Source organism: Malurus melanocephalus, unplaced genomic scaffold, assembly GCF_030028575.1.
Source record: "Malurus melanocephalus ecotype Western Australia unplaced genomic scaffold, MMel_1.1 scaffold_330, whole genome shotgun sequence".
Taxonomy (NCBI): Eukaryota; Metazoa; Chordata; class Aves; order Passeriformes; family Maluridae; genus Malurus; species Malurus melanocephalus.
The window spans coordinates 100,981-120,122 of record NW_026623562.1 but is presented as its reverse complement, the minus strand read 5'-3'; the positions used below and the strand labels follow the sequence as shown (position 1 = coordinate 120,122).

General features: G+C 41.3%; 1 protein-coding gene across 1 annotated transcript in view; it reads left to right on the top strand.

Annotated features, from left to right (window-relative positions):
* Positions 1-9,296, top strand: part of TENM3 (teneurin transmembrane protein 3) — a 406,242-nt gene extending 396,946 nt beyond the window's left edge. Inside the window, exons 29-30 of the mRNA XM_057377891.1 lie at positions 1,611-1,741; positions 5,691-9,296. Coding sequence (XP_057233874.1) covers positions 1,611-1,741; positions 5,691-6,446 — 887 coding nt within the window. The 3' untranslated portion in view covers positions 6,447-9,296. The remainder of the gene's footprint in view (positions 1-1,610; positions 1,742-5,690) is intronic.
* Positions 9,297-19,142: the final 9,846 nt, after the last annotated feature.

The following is a 19,142-nucleotide window of genomic DNA, read 5'->3' as shown; positions in this document are numbered from 1 at the left end:
AGGATACTAAAGAAAAAGGAGTAAACTTCTCTTTTGTTAATAAAATGGTGCTAACATGCCACTTTCATATCTCCATTCTTAGGGAACCTATATGCTTTTTTGGTTCTAAAGGTAGTGATGTGTCATGTTTTCCATTATTATACATACCAAAAATATGACTGCATGGCACCAGAATTTTTGGAAAAATGTATGGCTCAGATATATTTGATTGTTTGTATTTGAACAGATGTAAATAATATAAAATACACAGACATTGGTAGTCTACAGGAAGGGCTCAGCCCCACTTACTTAGGAGCTGTGAGACTACCACTTAGAAGTGCATCCTGGGAATCAAGGGGGTTTGCATTAATTTAACAAACAGTAGCTATTAAGTGAGTTGCTAACAGGCTGCCTGGGAGTAAGGATAATAACAGACCTCTGAATCTGTTTTAGCAGCATGTGCTGGAGGGCATGCAGTTGTAATCAGATTCTTGGTGGCATTGAGAATCATGCACTTAGGTCAGAAATTGCCCTCAAAATACAGTTTTGGTTCTTTTCTTAACATCTTTGATGTCTGAAATGCACTGACACACACTGCTTACATAAGGTTATTATTACAATTACTGATTTGGCTGACTGGCAGTTTTAAATGCAGAGCSTCATGAGGCATATAATTTATATAAAAAATGTTAGAAATTCTTGTAAGATAAATATTTTTTATTCTTTTAATTTTTGGAAAAATTTGCTTCCTTGTTCCACTTATTTGGAGCTTTCTCAAAGAAAAATTAGTAGACTTGGTAAGGAGCACTCTGCCAACCTCTGATCTTAGTATTTGTGGAAGATAGTATAGAAAAACAGAAACAAGGCAGAGCACTCATTCTTGCCAAATAGTTAACTAACTGTTGGCACGCCTAATTTATTTTTAAAAGAACTTGAAATGTATCGTAAATAATGTTATCTAATGATAATTTAGTATCCTGTCTGCTTACTGATGCATTTCATTAGCTTTTAATTTCATCGATCCAGCATCATCTTGAAGAGGGGCAGACCTCTTAAATCAACAAAAAATATCTGCCAAATAATTTAAAAGGTAATTGGCCATGTAGGTGCTATTTCAGGAGTAGCTTGAAGACATTACAATAACATGCACATGACAAAAGGACAAGGTGTATTCTGCGGTACTTCTTTTTTGGCTTTGTTTTAAAGTGTTGATGATGAAGGTATGGCATAAAGCATGTTTAGCCTGACTATGAAATTCCAGTCAGTATGGGCTGCATTACAAGGAAATCTCCCCTTAACTGTGCTGCCATAATTGTTCTGGAAGTCACTGAGGCCTTCAGACTTGCTGAACCCTGCAATACCTTTCAACTGAGCCTAGCGCAACTCCTACACAGAACAGTTGTTTTCTTTTTTGAGTAGAACTGTTAGTTTCCTGTATAGGCTTGCTAGTGTAGCTGCAGCACAAATCTAAATCCATACATATTAAAACAAAGACTGTTGAATAATGTTCATGTTATAAAAGGAAATCAGCTATGCCAAAAGCTATTATATGTAAAAATTGTATGATTGCAAAATATAGAACAACTCTAATATTTTTCTCAATTTTTTTTCTTGTGATTATTCTCTTTCAGATGTTAACAGCTGGCTGGTGACATTTGGCTTCCATCTGCACAATGCCATTCCTGGCTTCCCTGTTCCAAAATTTGATTTAACAGAACCTTCCTATGAACTTGTGAAGAGCCAGCAGTGGGAAGACATACCAGTAAGAAACTAAACATACAAATTGAACAAGACAGAATGTTCCCTTCTATTCAGATCTTATTATGCATGGATAATTGTGACAGCCAGGGTTATTTGCTAAGTTAGATCTGAACAGTACCTTTATCTAGTTTCAAAAGATTTTAAGAAATTGCAGATGGAGGGGTTTTTTACAGATTTGCTAAGTTAGGTATTATTTTATATAAGTTTTTGTTGGCTTTCAGGAATAATAAAAATTTTAAAAGACAATAATCAATGCAAATAAGTTTAAGATGCTTTAAAGATGTCTGATTTTCATAGCAGAAATTACAGAGATTAGATTTCTGCTAACATTTTGCCTGAAGGCAGTAACTGAACACTGTAGTAAAAAATAGACTGTGAAATAAGCGAAGAACAGGTGATATAATATACACATACCAGACACCATTATAATTTTACTTTTTTTAATATTAATCATGCAYTATGGACACCATGTTTTATTAAAAGATAAAATACTGAAACTGAAATTACCTGAGGTAAAACCTATTATATTACATAAAAGTAAAACTCAGGTTCTTATGAAATTCTTTGAAAGCAAAAAATGAACTTTCATTCTGGAAACCTGCTACAGTTTTAAATAATAGAAGAAATAAATGTGGAAGTAAAATCTAAGTCTGCTATTTAAGAAAATTATATTTACAAATTAGGCTTACTCAAAGATCAAAGACCTATGCACTCAAAAGTCCTATGGTTTTCAGTTTAGAAGGAAGAGTTAAGAGACATTAAAATGGGTGATCCCATTGCAAGCAGTCTTAAAAAGGATCTCTTTTTACCAAAATCATGATAGAGAATGTTACAAGAATTAAAGATGATATAATATTAAGAAATCCTTCAACCCAATGTAGTCCGAAAGTCCTTAGAAGGGTGGCCCAGCAGAAGGGAACATATGGAAGCTAAATTTGCATTCAGGAAGTTGGTTAGTTAGTTAGTTAGTTAGTTAGTTAGTTAGTTAGTTAGTTAGTTAGTTAGTTAGTTAGTTAGTCAGTCAGTTAGTCAGTCAGTTAGTTAGTTAGTTAGTTAGTTAATTTTTAATAGGAAGGAATTGAGTAACAGGGAAAGACCTTAGAGCACAGCATGAGTTTMGTTACTGCCTCCCATGAGCAACAAAAGCGGTGAAGGAAGAACATGGCAAACATTCCAGTTGTATCGGGAGATAAGAAACCTGTCATCAGGCATGGTTGTGAAGAACTATCAGAGGTTGTTTATTTAGGTTTCTGCGGCTAAAGAATGAAATTATCCACTTACTAACGCAAAGGCATACCAGGAACAGAACCAGTCTGGTCAAAGAGATGAGAGCAGACAGCTAGTTGTCAAAAATCTTGAAGAGAGAGCTCAATGACATGAAGAATACCTGGGGCATGTGACATGACAGAGCAAGAAGCGCATGATAGGAAAATAAAGATACAAAATTCTCAGGTAGGAAGAAGCTCTTACTCTGATATTCACTGGTGTACAAGCAAATGCAACCAGGAGACGGAAGCAAACACATAAACCACTTAGTATTTTGAAACATTCTGGAGTGAGTGAGCCTTACCAAGCTCTGAGGATGCATGTTAAAAATAAACAAACTTTGTCATTATGAAGTTGCTATAGCATCTTGCTGCTCTCACTGATGACTCCTGTCTACAATATATTTTGTGCGCAATAGCTTTCATGTAGGATTTACAATAGCTGAAATCCATACTTGTTACAAGTGCAGACAGAAATCTGCCACATTCAAGAAGAATAGAGAGTCCAAGTTAATTCATAATTCCCTCAGGAGCTGTCCCCTCCAGAAAGCTACCCTTGTTGCAAAACGAAGTCTTTGCAAACTTTTTGCCAGGCTTTTATTAATAGCAAGGCTGAATTAWGGTTGTATGAATCTTAATGACTCCTGCTTGGTCTCCCATCCAGAAATTTAGGAAAACTAAACAGGCTTTTGACTCATTTGTCAGCAATGAATCAAATGGTTTAAGTAGTATTTAACTGAAGGGAGAARGGGTCAATTGGAAGATAGACTGGATCATCATCAAAAACTAAGTACTCCTTTTCAAAAGTGCAGTCAAAGCTATTTATTTAAATCTTTCTCTGTTTCCTGCTGAGGCAACTGGAGGTCTGCTCCCCACCACTATCAGTACAGCTCATTCACAGCTTGTTGCCGTTAAGACCCTGGGTTAGAGAGATGTGTCTATTCTTCACAATTGTAAAGTCTGATCCCAACCACAGCTGACCCTGTAATTTGAGCTGTCCTGCTATCTAGCTGCTAAACATTCCTGCTAGCTGCTCCTGCTCTTTCAGCTGTTCTGGCTAACCACTGCAGTTATGCTAATGGGTTTCGTTCCCCAGCCATCCTCTTTTACCTAGAGTGCATCTGGCAGAGTGGGCTACACACAGCTCTTCCATGACATTCTGCTATCCTAGCTTTTCCATTAGACACATTCGTTGGTTCTTTTCATTCATTGTCTCTTGTCTTTGCTAGCTATGAGCAAAGCATTCTGCTGTATTCAGGGCTGCACCCATCTGAAATTCTTGGAGAGAAGCTCTTTTAGGCAGGAGGCTGATACTTGGACTGAAATGGAAGGTCACAAAGCTGGATTGTCCACATTCTTTTCAYATATCCCTTTTATCAGTTTCTGCAAATATTTGCAAGAAAGGGCATCAGTTCCTAGTATTCCAATTCACTGGTCTATACCATTTGCTTTCATTTCTTTTGCTGTCATTGTAGTTTGATTTCCCTCATTGCTTTAGCAGCTTGAAGGATTATGAGAGTGTCCCTGCAGTTTGGTCTCAGACTGCGGCTACTTCACTCTTATCTCCTGACTCAGCATAAAGAAAGGCTTGTTCCAGTTCTAGAGCACAGCTTCATGACCTGCAAAAATCTCCTCTTTTTCACTGGACTTGTGGTAGATAGGAATCATACTTGAACCAGCTTAGAGAAAGAGATGACATCGTAGTGAGATGACACCATAGTAAGATGACACCATATTACCCACATTAACATGACATGGCCTGGCTATGTGCACTGGCAGCCCAGAAAGCCATTGTGTCCTGGGCTGCTTCAAAACCAGCAGACCCAGCAGGACAAGGGAGGGGATTTTGCCCCTCTACTCTGCTTTTGTGAGGCTTCAGCTGGAATACAGCATCTAGCTCTGAGCTCCCCAGTACAGGAAGAACATGAACCTGTTGAAGCAAGTCCAAAGGASGGCCACCCAGTTGATTAGAGGGATGGAGCACCTCTCCTATGAGGAAAGGCTGAGAGAATTGGGATTGTTCRGCCTGGAAAAGAGGAAATGARGAAACCTACATGCAGCCTTCCAGTACCTGAAGGGAACTTACAGAAAAGATGGGGCAAGAATATTTCCAAGAGCATRTAGTGACAGGACTACAGGGAATGGGTTCCAATTGGAAGAGGGTAGGTTTTGATTACGTATTAGGAAAAAGATCCTTACTGTGAGGATGGTGAGGCCCTGGAACAAACAGCTTAGGAAAGCTGTGGATGTTGCATCACTGAAGGTGTTCAAGGCCAGGTTGGATGAGGCTTTGAGCAACCTGRTCTAGTTGAAGGTGTCCCAAAGCAAGGGAGCTGGAACTAGATGATTTCCAAGGTCCTCTTCGAACSCAAATCATTCTGTGATTCTTGTAGTTAAGTATTGCTATTACAAGTCTGTCCCATACAGCCCAGTAAATAGCCCCTGAAGTTCAATCAGATTTTGTGCAGGTTGTCAGGGAGACAAAGAGTAAAAGCACTGAACATTAGCAAAATAGTTTTGTAACTCAGCAGCACAATCAGTATGCAGATCTAATTAACTCCTTGGCACTGTCAGTTGTGGCATATCCTGTTGTTGTCCATGGGCAGCACACCAAGAAATCCTGGCTGTTTGGCATTTAGGGGGCTACAGATGGCTGGTAAAACTTCTGTCTATTCTTGTTTACAGCCAATTTCTGGAGTGCAACAACAAGTGGCGAGACAAGCAAAGGCATTCCTTTCCCTGGGAAAGATGGCAGAAGTGCAGGTCAGCAGACGGAAATCCAGTGGAGAAAAGTCATGGCTGTGGTTTGCCACGGTGAAGTCTCTGATTGGGAAAGGGGTGATGCTCGCTGTCAATCAAGGCAAAGTGCAAACAAACGTGCTCAACATTGCAAATGAGGACTGCATAAAAGTGGCAGCTGTTTTGAACAACGCTTACTACCTAGAAAACTTGCATTTCACTGTGGAGGGAAAGGACACACACTAYTTTATCAAGACCACCTCCCCTGAGAGTGACCTTGGGACACTGAGGCTGACAAGTGGGCGTAAGGCCCTGGAGAATGGCATCAACGTCACTGTTTCCCAGTCCACCACTGTGGTGAACGGCAGGACTCGTAGGTTTGCCGACGTTGAAATGCAATACGGTGCTTTAGCGCTTCACGTCCGCTATGGCATGACACTTGATGAGGAAAAGGCCCGAATACTGGAGCAAGCCAGGCAAAGAGCTCTTTCCAGTGCCTGGGCCAGAGAACAACAGAGAGTCAGAGATGGAGAGGAGGGCGCCAGGTTGTGGACAGAAGGTGAAAAGAGGCAGTTGCTAAGTGCTGGAAAGGTACAAGGATACGATGGGTACTATGTACTCTCTGTGGAGCAATATCCAGAATTAGCAGACAGTGCTAACAATATACAGTTCCTCAGACAAAGTGAGATAGGAAAGAGGTAACACACTGGCTTAGCTCAGGCTGCCAAAGAGACTGCGTACCAGTGTCTTCTAAAAAGGAGACCAAACTGTTTTGCTGCATTACTACTTGAGCCTAAGCTTACATCTTTGCTCAGATTTTTTCTGTAGCACAATCCAGACTCTGTAACAAAAGAGCGCCTTCCAGAAGAATGATACTGCTAATGACAAAACTTTTTTTCTCAATGACCTTAAAAGGTGATCTGCTTTAAAGAATATGTTTACATATGCATATCGCTGCACTCAAGTTGGACTGAAAAGTATTAAAAAAAAAAAAAAAGAAGAAAAAAAATTAAAAGGCCTACAGATTTTGCAACAGGCTGTCTGTTCCTTCGAGGCACTGTATTTAATTAAGATACAAACCCATACAGTGTTTCCAAATAGTACTGAATTGTTGACCTTTGCTTACGAGAAGTAGTCTCTCTCTTTCTCTCTCTCTTTTTCTCTCTCTTTCTCACTGCATAGGATGTGGTATATATCTGTTAATTTTAAAACGTGGGGCAAAAATTACTGTTTATAGACAACCCAACTGCATTAAACTGTGCTGCTTTCTGAAAGGACATTGGCACAAGTGACTTATGCTACCATGGGAATTTAATAATGGATTTTACAACGCTAATATGGTTTGCCTTGGGGGGAAAATGGCAAGTAGAATCCTTGTTGCATATAAGCAAAGGAAACCCTGATTTTTTTGTAAATTATGTGAGACAAGTTGTTTATGGATTTTTATATGAATTACAATTTACTGTACATCAAATATTAGTCTCAGAGGAGTTAATTTATGTAAAGTGTTTAAAAAGGTTTATACTTAAAAATAAAATGATAAAAACATGTGCTGTGTGTGATTTTTTTTAAAGAAAAAGGAATTGCACCTTTTATGTTATAGCTGTACAGTATAAAGGATTATATTGTAGAGATATAACAGTGATGACTAATGTCCAAAAGTGTTAATATTTTTGTATTAGGTTTAAAGCTGTGCATCTATCACTCTGCTGATAGGATGGGACACTCCACAAAGTGGCTGGCTGAATCAGACCACAGCTCCCTCCCCTCCCTCTCCTGTCACCCAGGCCAGTGCCACTTCATCAGTCATTGTTAGAAGGCACAGTAACCAAATAAGTCTCGTTTAGTATGATGGAACACTTTAATAGGTTGGGGTTTCCTTGTCTTTTTCCAGCCCTAATGTAATAAATGGACATTTATTCATACCAGGTGGGGTTTCTGTTGGTTTTTTAGAAGCTTTGTTTCACAATGGAGAGAATAGTGTCTCAGGTGCTTGGCAAATTGTATGTAGAAGAAGAAGAAGAAATGATGTCGTTTCATCCAGTTATGTCAACTTTGTCTTCTGTATAATACAGCTCTTTTAGATGTTAATAACGCCAGATAGAAGAAGTGTACCTCTGACCTGATGCTACAGAATTGCTCTTTAGGCAGGCAGGCTGTTCAGTAGGTTCATCTCCTGGCCTTCAGCCGGCAGATCAAATCCCATTACTGTGAACACTGAACCKGGGGGTGGGGAGGAAGGTCCAGTTCTAGTGCCTACTCTGCATCTCCACACCACTGCATAGATTTGGCATGCTCTGCTCCAAGGCCCAGTATATYTGCTGCAGGAAGAACTGAATTGTGCAGCTGGTTCCTTATAGGAAGCCTGTGGTGGCATGTGTGGCATCTGTTCTACATCTTGGCTGAAACCATTCTTAGAGCTTTAGTCTCATGAGCACTAAATTCAGCCACAAAAATAAATATTTTTAAGATGAGACAAAATTGGGGGTTTTGCTGTTCATTGAAATATACTCAGTATTTCTATCCATGTATTATAATGACAGAACCTAGTAAGTGAACGTGTCTTAACTATGAATGGTTCAAGTGGATGTAATAAAAATAGTTTTCTAACTGCTTTGTATTCTGAGAGTCTATGGTATTACATACTCTAAATTGCACATTAGGATTGTTTGATACAAACAGATTTGAATTTCTCCCAGCCAAGCCGCTACCGAATCTACAGTATCAGTGCTATTACTGTATGTGTGTATTTGGTAGAGCATACAGAACTAATTACACATATAATGAATGCTAATCATCTATTAGAATTAAAGCACAGAKTAGTCGTTAGTATTTTTACCCTTGAAGCTTGAGGGCCCTAAATTTAGAGAGGATGGTATGTCAGACCCCAGAGGTGTGTCATTGATCTTCTTTTCAAAAGATGTAAAATGCTGGGTGTTTGCAGTTCYGTTGGGTGGCTCTTCCACAGCACTGTATTTAGCATGCTGTAAGTGCTCTCTGTTGAAATAGGCTCATATTCTAAATTATGTCCAATGTTTCTGTTCTGTTTGAATATGAAAAGCTTGTATAACATGTCAACATTGAAATATATCTTCAACTTGGCGCATACCAGTCCCTTCTCCTTTGTTCTGGCACCAATAAACAACAAATTATAGTATCTGTTGGTGATCATTTTAGATACCGTCAAATCAAGCCAATTAGTGGCCTTGTTAGTAGGTATAATGAGCCTATTTCTTGCTAAAAAAAGACTTGTGATCTGGACATGCTCCTGCAGGAAATAGTGACCTTGGGGAACATAAAAACAAAAGATCTTTTTAAAGAAAAAATATGCATAATTAAAGAAGCGTATTACAAAAATCAGAAAAAAAAGAAAGGAGATTCTAAGTATTTTAGACAATGCCAGTCAAAATGCTATCCTGATATTTTGAGATGTATATTTCGTCTGATTTGTATTGTTCTTTTAATTTGCCTTCTTAACTTTATATGTGTCCTGAATTTTCCACAAATTGATAACTATAGATTGCATCTAGGCTTTCCAATAAAAGCCAACCCAATGTGTGTGTGTGTGTATGTGTGTTTATATTTGTTTTTTTAAATCTGTAAGTCAGATATTGCATCTGTGCTGCCACTTTTCTTGTATTGAAGAAGCAAAGTGATCCCCTTGCACTGCTATTGATTCATTTGCTTCACAGCTGGCAATATCTTTTTTTGACTCTATCCAATGGCCTCMTCTGCTAACTCAGCAAAGTGAATTACTCCATGGGATCTCTCAGGGGGCCTACTTTAGAGAAAACATTAAATATACCTYGCAAAACCAAATCTTTTATAGATAAGGAAAGCCAAAGAACAAAAAAATCACTTAGAACTGTTTTCACTCATATCCTCCTGAGTAAAAATACAACAAAAAGAATTTGATTATAAAGAATTAGACTGGCAGGGGTAGTTACAAATATACACAGAAGAGATCCTTCAACCTGCATACAGGCCCACGTTGCAGAAACTGCTGACTTCGGCACTGCTCTGTGTCAAGAGACTGCTTTCATTTTAGTTGGAACAGGCAGACTTCACCACACTAACTTTGTAGTGACAACCTTGAGTTGGTAACATGTTGATCCAGCACTAATCAGGTCACTGCTTAGCTAACTATGGCCTAATTTTATTATCTAAAAAAAAAAAAAATGGTAGTAAGAGATCTTTTTATGTTCACACTTGGGAGGTGAGAAATTTGCATTTGACAAGGGGGAGGGAAATGCCAGTTACCACTGTCACTCTTCTGAGGCACTTCTAAAGTGATGGCTGAAAGGCTGTAAAAGAAAAAACACTGCATAAAATAACAGTTAAAATTTTCTATAAGAGAATAGGCTGCATTTGCAGAGAGACAGATGACAAAATGTTTGAATTTTGTTTTCAGAAAAAAAGGAAAAAGCTTCTGCAAGTGTAGACACCTTGGTATACTGCTATCTCAAGAATGGCAAGCTATGGCTATACATATGGCCAGCTTGAGATCCTTTAAGGAAAAGAGGAAGAAACTCATGCATAATTCTTTGGGGATGGCAAAGCAGAGGCACTTACTAGCAACAGCTTCTAAGCAGCTTATTAGAAGCTGCTTATTTGACACTTATTAGAAGCTGCCAGGGTTAAAAATAAGCCAAAGCAGAGAGCATCATCCCACAGCATAAACTGAACAGCACAGACACAGTGATATCATACCCTTAACTGCAAAGCCACATTAAAGCCCACCAAACTAATCAGCTTCTCATCTACAGCCAATCAGACCTAAGGACTAAACATACAAGGCTTATAAAATTAAATTGATCTCTACACACACCAGTTGCTGGGGCTCAGTGATCCAAAAAAAAAAAAAAAAAAAAAAAAAAAAAAAAAAAAAAAGCCAAACAAAAAGTGATGAACAAAATGAAAACCAGTTAATTGATCAGCATGCAATTTCTTCCCCTGGGAAAAAAAAGGAACACGTGTTCTATAGCTAACATGCTGACAGAGCTTGAGACTTCATTTTTTACCTCTTAAGTTTTTAGCTTTGTGGCAGACTGACCACATAAGGCAAATTTAATTCTGTGAGTACCTAGGCTAGACCTATTAAAAAGTCAAAACACTAATAAGAGGTAAATCMCTGCTCATCCCCCTCCAGCCCCATTTTCAGCAGAAGTAACAAAATAAGGATGCCAGAGCTTTATTAAGTGTACCACAAAAAGCTGAAAAAAGCAGCTTTTCTGTTCACCCATCCCAGAAACCTGAGAATTTGTTGTGGACCACTAAAAATGTCTTAGGCCTTTCAGGGTGAAGAGATGTTGGAAAGATTTGTTTGTCCTGCCATCTCCTAATCACAAGATATAATACTGACAATTGCAGGTGGCACTGTGAGGTACAAGAACATGCTGTCTGGTGCTCTGGCACAATCTGCCCCCCTTTAACCAAATGTGCTGGGGACAGAAGGGTAAAGAGAGCAAAAGGGAGGTGAGCTGCCATTAGGTGGTCTGAAAAGCAGCACTGAGAATGAGAATCACGCAGCACCACRTGAATATTGGCATGAAGATTATTAACTGCAATATTCTTTGTCTGCATGCCTTAAAAAAAAATCTTGGCCTGATTTCTAGCATTACAAATGCCAAATGCATGCAATTCTGAGCCATGCAAGGAGGGCATAAAATGCATCTCTAGATAAAGACAAATATGCTGAATATGGGTCCCCACTTCTAGAGAAAGCAAGCTAAACAGTAACACTATCCCTGTAAGTACATGAGAGTCTTATATGCAATTTAGAAGGTAAAGAAGAAAGTAATATGATGGCAGGTCATTAAAGTGTCATTTTTACCTACTTTATTGCAGGTAAATTCTCTTCCTGTTAATTACTATAACTTCCTAGGTATGTTGAGTAAACCTTTTAATTTACTAAGTTAAAATTCCATCATTGAGGAATATAAATTTCTAGACATGCATACAATTTTTTCCTACTATTAAATAAGTCAATGCTATAGTAACATAATTATGCAGCTTAGAGTTAATGGTTCCCACAAAGCTGTCTTAATAAAGCCTTTTGGGGATTCAGGAGGAAAAGGAGGAAATTCAGAAACTAAGAACAWGGCTGGAAGGCAGCAACATGTTTCAACTGGCTCTAGTTACTCAATCACATTTAAGCTGTCTGAGACAGCAGGGTGAGCACCAGGGACAAGGGAAATTGTTATCACAACACAATAAAATATTTCCAAATTTCAAGCTCAGGAATCATTTTAAGACTGAAATTACAGGAATGGCTATCAAATGAACCAATTAAAGTTACAGCAATAATAAATAAAACAGTATAATAAAGATAATCGATAAATCAGTTAATAATGCAAAACTGACAGTAACTATAGGCATGTTAGAAATGTGGCAAAAAAAAAGTATGAAAAATATAATTAAAAGTTCATCCATCATTTGCAGATAAGAACTACTATGGAAAAATGAGCTGGAGAGGGTGTGGGTGTACAAGASCATAATACCAGAACCAGGTATTAGTCACCAACTTACACAATGATGGGGAAGCACATATAAAAAAATCAGTCACACCAATATCTGCAGATGACAAAAATTAATGGAGTGGCAAATAATGGCTAGGACAGGGCAGTCATACAGAACAATATGGATCACTCGCTGAAGTGAGCCCATTCAAACCGAATGCATTTTAATACAGGCAACTCCAAAAGTAAAATAGCTCAGAATAAGAAATGCAAATCTTGCTATGAAAGGTACATAGCTGCCTTCAAGAAAGCACTGACTGGAAAGAATCAGGAGTGCACAATGGATAAATAACTCATTGTGAGATTCCAGTACAATAGTGGTGGCAATGAAGAGCTCTTAGGGGTGGAAAAGCTTAATAAGATTACTAGCCTTGTTAAACAAGGGAAATAAGAAGGCAATGTTATCTCTGCATATGGTACCAGCAATGCCACTCTTGCACACAGTCCTGATGCATGCATCGTGAAAACCCTGGAGAGAGCACAAGGAGACATCACACATAAATCTGAGTCTTGGCAAAGAAAGGAAAGAAAAAAGGAAAGGCACAAAAGGGTGTCAGGACAATAGTGTCTAAATGGCCTCACAGAAAAAAAAAAAAACATTATAGTGAAGTGCTTCCAAACAGGAGGAGGGAAGAGAAAGTGGGTGGGAATGCAATTCTGATAGCTGACTATAGGAGTCGTTTCCAAAGGCTTGTGGCAAAATACGAACTATTGTAATGGATGTAGGTGATGGTAGTTTAAACTAGATTATGGCACCATTCATTTAGTTACACAGGAGACATCAAGGTAAAACCTTTATAACTCTGGTAAATGCCAGGCCAAACAGTTYGGGTTTGTCTTCGCCTTACCACCTCCCATTTTCCAACACTGAAATATCCAAATTAAGTTGATAAAGACTGAAGCCAACGAAGTTCCAGTTCTCTAAAAGTTCCAGTTCTTTAAACGGAGAGTGCAGGGCTAACGCATTTTAAAAAGATCACTTGGCTTCCACAGCAGAGATATGTCATTCTCTTACCTTCTATAGCAGCTGATTATTAAGATTAACTAAAACAAACCTCCTCACTCTCTATTAACATAGCCGGAGCCAATGTGCCCAYACATTTATGTTTTCAAGGCATCCAGAGGAAAGTGTTTAGTCTAAATAAAGAATCACACAAACAAACAAACAAAAATTGAAGAAATCGTAAAACCTTGTCTGTGCCAGCGCTGACCGCCCTCCGCCCTGGGCACACATGTCCCTCGATGACCCCAAACACCCCTCCCAAGTGTTTCACGCTTCGCCAGCTCCGGTGCGCTGGGAAGCAGCTGCTCCTTACCCGGTGAACAACCGGGACCTGCAGCTGGGCCACCGCCCTGCCTCACCGGGGACAGCATGCTCCCTCCGGTCTTCACCCGCCTCACAGTGGAGCTCAGACCGAAGGGAAAGGACCGAAGGGCGCTCCCAGCCTTAAAGCGAGACGCTCCCTGCCGAGGCACGGCAGCCGGCACGATGTCCGCGCCGGGACCAACACCGGATCCCGCAACCACTTGACCCCTTCGCCATCAGCGCACCGCCCCTCAGCCCCCCAGAGCGGCAGCGCGGGCCGGGGCAGGCGGCCAGGGCCGCCCCCCTCGCTCCTTCGGCACCATCTCCCCCGTCCCCCGGGGCACCGGCACCCGGCACCGCCCGCCGGCCGTGGCTCGCGCGCCCCCTGGCGGGCAGGGGTGGGGCGGCAGCGGCCATGCGCGGGGCCGCTTGTGGGAGTCTTGGCCGCCATTTTATCGGCTCAGTGGGGCCTGCAGCGCGCCGGGGGTGCGGATCCTTGAGGCGGGGTTCCAGTGATATAAATCAATAAATAAATAAATAAATAAATAAATAAATAAATAAATCGATACATACGTACGTACGTAGGTACATACACACAAGTACATACATACTGCCTTAAGATGCCGTGTCCCCTAGCAGCACCTCATGCCAACCTGCAGCATGGTGCCCGAATGACACGGGCGGGGCAGGCAGCCTGGCACGTCCTGTTGGACCAGTGCCACCCCGTGTCACCTCTCCGGACTCCCTGAATGTGCCATTCCCGCTTGCTCTGGGCGGAGGCAGCGGCTCCRCTAGGGCAGCAGCACGCTGGGTGCTGCTCGCGGGCCTTGCACTTGCCCAGCCCCTGTTCCTTAACACATCCCGATGGCGAGTGCCAACCTGCCGCCCCAAAACAGGGCGCTCTTCTTGGCAGGTCACCCCATGACGAGTGGTACCACCTTGTTCCTTCTCAAATGCAGTCAAAGGGTGCCAGCTTGTCTGCTCATATATGCATTTGGTAATATACAGGAGGCGGGGTTGGTTTTGTTTCTARCTGCACAAAAGGTATTTTCGGATGTCTTTCATCTGCAGCCAGTGAAACATACCAATTCAAACAAAGCCCAGCCTGTTTCTCGGCCCGTGGTCGCTGGTGGCCGCCAATTGCCATGGACACTGCCACACCATTGCTGGGCCAGCTGCTGCCGGACAGGAGCCACCCGGCCAGGAGGACAGAGGGCAAGGGCTCGGTCCGCCATTGTGCGGTAGAGCACGTGTGTGCACGTGCCTGGAAAGTTAATTTGTAATTTTTGCTCCTCAATAAATCAAGGCAGATGTCCCTATAAATCCTGCTCCTCAGGAAGAAAGCAGAAGGGCATGAACTGCATGGAGCAGAGAACAGGGCTATTTTTCTTTTCACTGCCAAGAGCACATCACTGACACTCAGTGCTGTGCTGGGTCAGGCCTTCACCCTCTGCTAAGTTAATACCAACAACTCCTTCATCTAAAGGGCAGATAGTAACAGTGGGGCCCCCCTTGCACTTTTCTTCTTTTCTTTCCTCTCATTGCAACAGCAGTAGTCTCTGAAGGAGCTGCACTAATTAGTTGCTATTACACTTCTTAGGTGGCTGGAAGAACATACTGCCTCTGACCTCATGCTTTGCAATGTACCTTAACAGCTTATTACTGCAATTGCATGGCAGCAACGGTTCATTTTATAGTTACTTTGAAAGAGCCTTTCCTCCAGTGCTGAAAAATAATCTAAAACTAATGCACAGTCTCTCCAGAAGACTGCTGTTAAACTGTCTATAACCAAGTGTCCAAAAGCCGCACAAAGCTGTTTCATTTGCTTAACATCGACTCACTAGCAATTAATATGCCTGACATAACAGCACACTACAAGGCCCATAAAATCTGTAGCAGTAGGGGAGTGAAATGATTATAATTCTTTTCTTTTTTCAATAATACCAGACTACAGTTTGGGCACTGTAATCTTTTCAAAGCAAGAAGCTGAGCTGCATTTGAACAGCTGTTGTTTACTGAAGCGATAATTAGCAAGGAACAAGTCAAAATACCTGCTACCTTCCACAGCAGTTCAGCAGACACTTGCACCCCGTGCAAGCAGAGAGTCTATCAGCTTCACAGGTAGTCTATAGTTAATAAAAATCTCACCTAACGAACTTTAAAAAAGGAAATATTTATAATGGCAGCATCAACCAGCCTTATGCAAACAAGTAATCCCACAGAACACATTATGATCTGGGAAGCACAGACCACAGCTCGTACCAGCTGTCCCTAGCACAGTGGTTTGCAGCTGGTGAGGGACAGCACATGCTGCACGTGGGGGATAGGACATTCTGCAAAAAAAGGTGCTAGGCACAGTCCTTCTCAATGTGTTTACTGGCTCCAGGCAAGGTCAAGCTGCACGCCTGCTCCTGGGACTGAAACCTTTGGGGAGGCATGTCTGCAAAGCCATTTGTCACGCCTGCAAGTCTCCTGGTCTTACAAGATTTTTTAGCTTAGTTTGACAGAGCAGCAGACCAGCAATAAGAGAAAGAGGGCTGAAGAACACAAGGGAGCAAAGCAGTAGCCACAATGAAAATGGACCTCCTTCCTCCTGATGTAAGTTACATCTGGATGAAACTTAGAGATTTCTTTGCTTGCAAGCCATCCAGAAGTAGCCCTTTGTTTCTTGATTAGGGCTCGCTGCTGGTGCATAATAGTTTGCAACCAGGAATCGGAGCCTGAGTGTTCGATGTTTGCAGCTCACACGCTAACCACCTGGTTACTAGTATATCCATACATCCCCCTAAGACTGAATGAAAACATTGGTGTGCATCCCAGGTAAGGCTCAGAATACAGGGTATCAAATGAGGCTGTAGCTAAGCTTTTCTAATGGCCAGCTCCTGTCCAAAAGAATAGTAATATGCCTTTCTCCCACTTCTTCCCAGCTGAAGCCTTCCATCACTTGTGCCAGCCCTTACATATATCTGAACCTGTTGGAAGCCATTCTGAGGACCTAAATACCCTGCTTCCTAGAAATTCATTCTCCATGGGTCTTATCTCAATGGTATGCCTTCCACCATGACTCTGGGCCCAAGTAAGAGGACAGGAACGTGCAGTCAGGCTTGATGTGAAGAGGAAACAGGAGCAGGATCTCACTGACCAGAACCAGTTTAAGCAGCTGTTCCATAACAGTTTCAGTCACCTGTTTCCTCTGTGGCCCAATAAATATTTATTTACTTAGTTAAACACAAAATAGAACTAACTCAAGTTTGAGAAAGCCATACCTCATACTAGCAGTAGCATCCTGGAGTTCTCCCCATCTGAGCATTAGAGATAGAAGTTTAAGTCTCCAGGTTTTAAGTCTCCAGGCTGTCAGAGCACTGGAAGCAGTCTCCAAGGACCCAGGGAGGGCTGCCAGCTTCACTAGAGGAAGCGGGATGCTCYGCAGACAGGCGTCTGCCCTGCTCTGAAGATTCATTCTCCTGCGTGAGAAGACTCGCCTGCCAAAACTGATAGATACATTTCCACTAACAGTTGTCAAACCAGTGACTCCTGACCAGAGAAAATAAAAACATTTTGACAGAAAATGCCTGACCAGCACTACACAATAAGCCAGAAGCTGACTTATCTTATTACACCTGTAGTGCCTTAGAACTCCATTTTCTACCTAGTCAAGGTGTCCTTTTGAGATGGAGTGCTGATGTTAGAGACACAGGGAATTGGGACAGTCAGTCATGAGCTTGGGGAGTTTAAGTTAAATGAAAGAAAATATACTTCAAAGTAAAATATTTTGTCAGAATAACATTTTTTTGTATTATTAATAAATTATCACTATCACTTCTGTCACTGAAAATCTAAATAGAGTGACTGCGCTAGTAAAAAAAAAAAAAAAGAAAGCCGGAAGCCAGTACAGACCAGATGAAAGACCGGTTTAGTTTCAGTGGATGAGCTCAGCAAAATAGAAATGGCAAACCATGGCCATGATTTTAAATAAGGTCTTCCAGATTTAGATGATAGGAACCTAACTGTCCTTTCAGCGAACTTTACCACCCTGGAACTGCAACTGCAGAAGTTCAGTCATTTTAAAATAAACATGGTGATATGTATATAAATGTAAATAAAATCAACTCACAGCATGCCATACCTTTCAGGCCTATTAAGCTATACCYCATGTGGTGCTGTGAGGCACAAGGCCAAATGAGTTCAACAATCCGAGAAATAAAATAGTGCCCTCAAAGTGGCTGGTGTGCAATATCTAGAAGCAGGAGGAATTTGCATTTCCTCATTCCTGTTGGCATGTACATAAATCACTGCAGTTCAGCAAAGAAGCAGCATTTTTTTTTCCCAGAGCCCTATTTCGTTTGTCAGCCAAAGCAAACAAGAAACATTGAGCCAAAACACTATGGATATGCCATTAGGTGACAAACAAAGGGAGATGTGGAGCTGACAACCCATAGTTAAGAAGGGCTGATGAGCCTGGATTTTGCAACCCACACATTGCATCAGATCACATCATGCCTTAGCCCACCAGATCACGCACCCAGAGGAGCTCAAATAAAAGCGTATCTATACACAGAAGGTACAAGCTGTAATAGTGCCGTAGGAATGCAGGTGCTACAAACCCCATCAAAGGGTTGATACACATACAGGTTCAGCTGCTGTGACTAATGGGATTTATACAACCTTTGATCAAAACTGTTCTGTTGCCAAAACATTTGTGCTGTACAAAATTTGTAAGACCAATTAGGATATGACAAGCCTTCTGCTGAAATTCCTGGATAGAGGTGCAGGGTTAGGAGTCATAAAATAAGAAAAACGAAGCCAACTGCATATTACATGTATCAGTAAATGTGAACAGTACAGTGGTTAATGGTCATATATATCCCAGCTCAATACCCCAGCATGAAACTGCTTCTGTAGCGCATCTTTTTAGTAAGGAGGAGAGGCAAAGGCTGTAGAGGGGATGGCCTGAGCAGTGTAACCTTGGCTTTGCACTGTCTTTCAGACCAGAAGCCTCTTGTACATAAGGGGAAAAAGCAACCCAGCTTGGCTCCCTGTCTAGAGTGACTCATAACACCGATGCCTGGGGGGGCAGTCTCTCTGTACTGCATTGCAGTTTKGGGACTTCAAAAGACCTTGCCCTGTGAATTTGCTTCAGGGCTTGTCTGGGAAAAGCTAAAATCATTACTGAACCTCATGCTGTGGCATATGTACCTGGTCACAAGTCAGGTGCAAAAGCAGAGGATGTCTTAGGGTTGGTGACACACACAGCCCAAATAGGAGAGGATAAGAAAAGTGGAAAATAAAAGGAAAGGAAGTACTAACCAAAACTGATTAAACAGAACACCAGCGGCAAGTAAATGGGCAGAAAGAAATCTTCTGAACCTCGGTGTAGAACAGAGGAGCAATGTCATAAGGGCTGGAGTGGAGGAGAAGGCTGGAGGCCCTGATCTTGCAAGTAGGCATGGATCATACAAGACCTCTTCTCCATCTGCTCCCCAGGCACTGCCTTATCTCCCTAATATGTCTCCAGAAGCTAAAAGAATAAGCACAAGTTGAAGACCAGGGTCRTTGAGATGGACAGGGCTATAA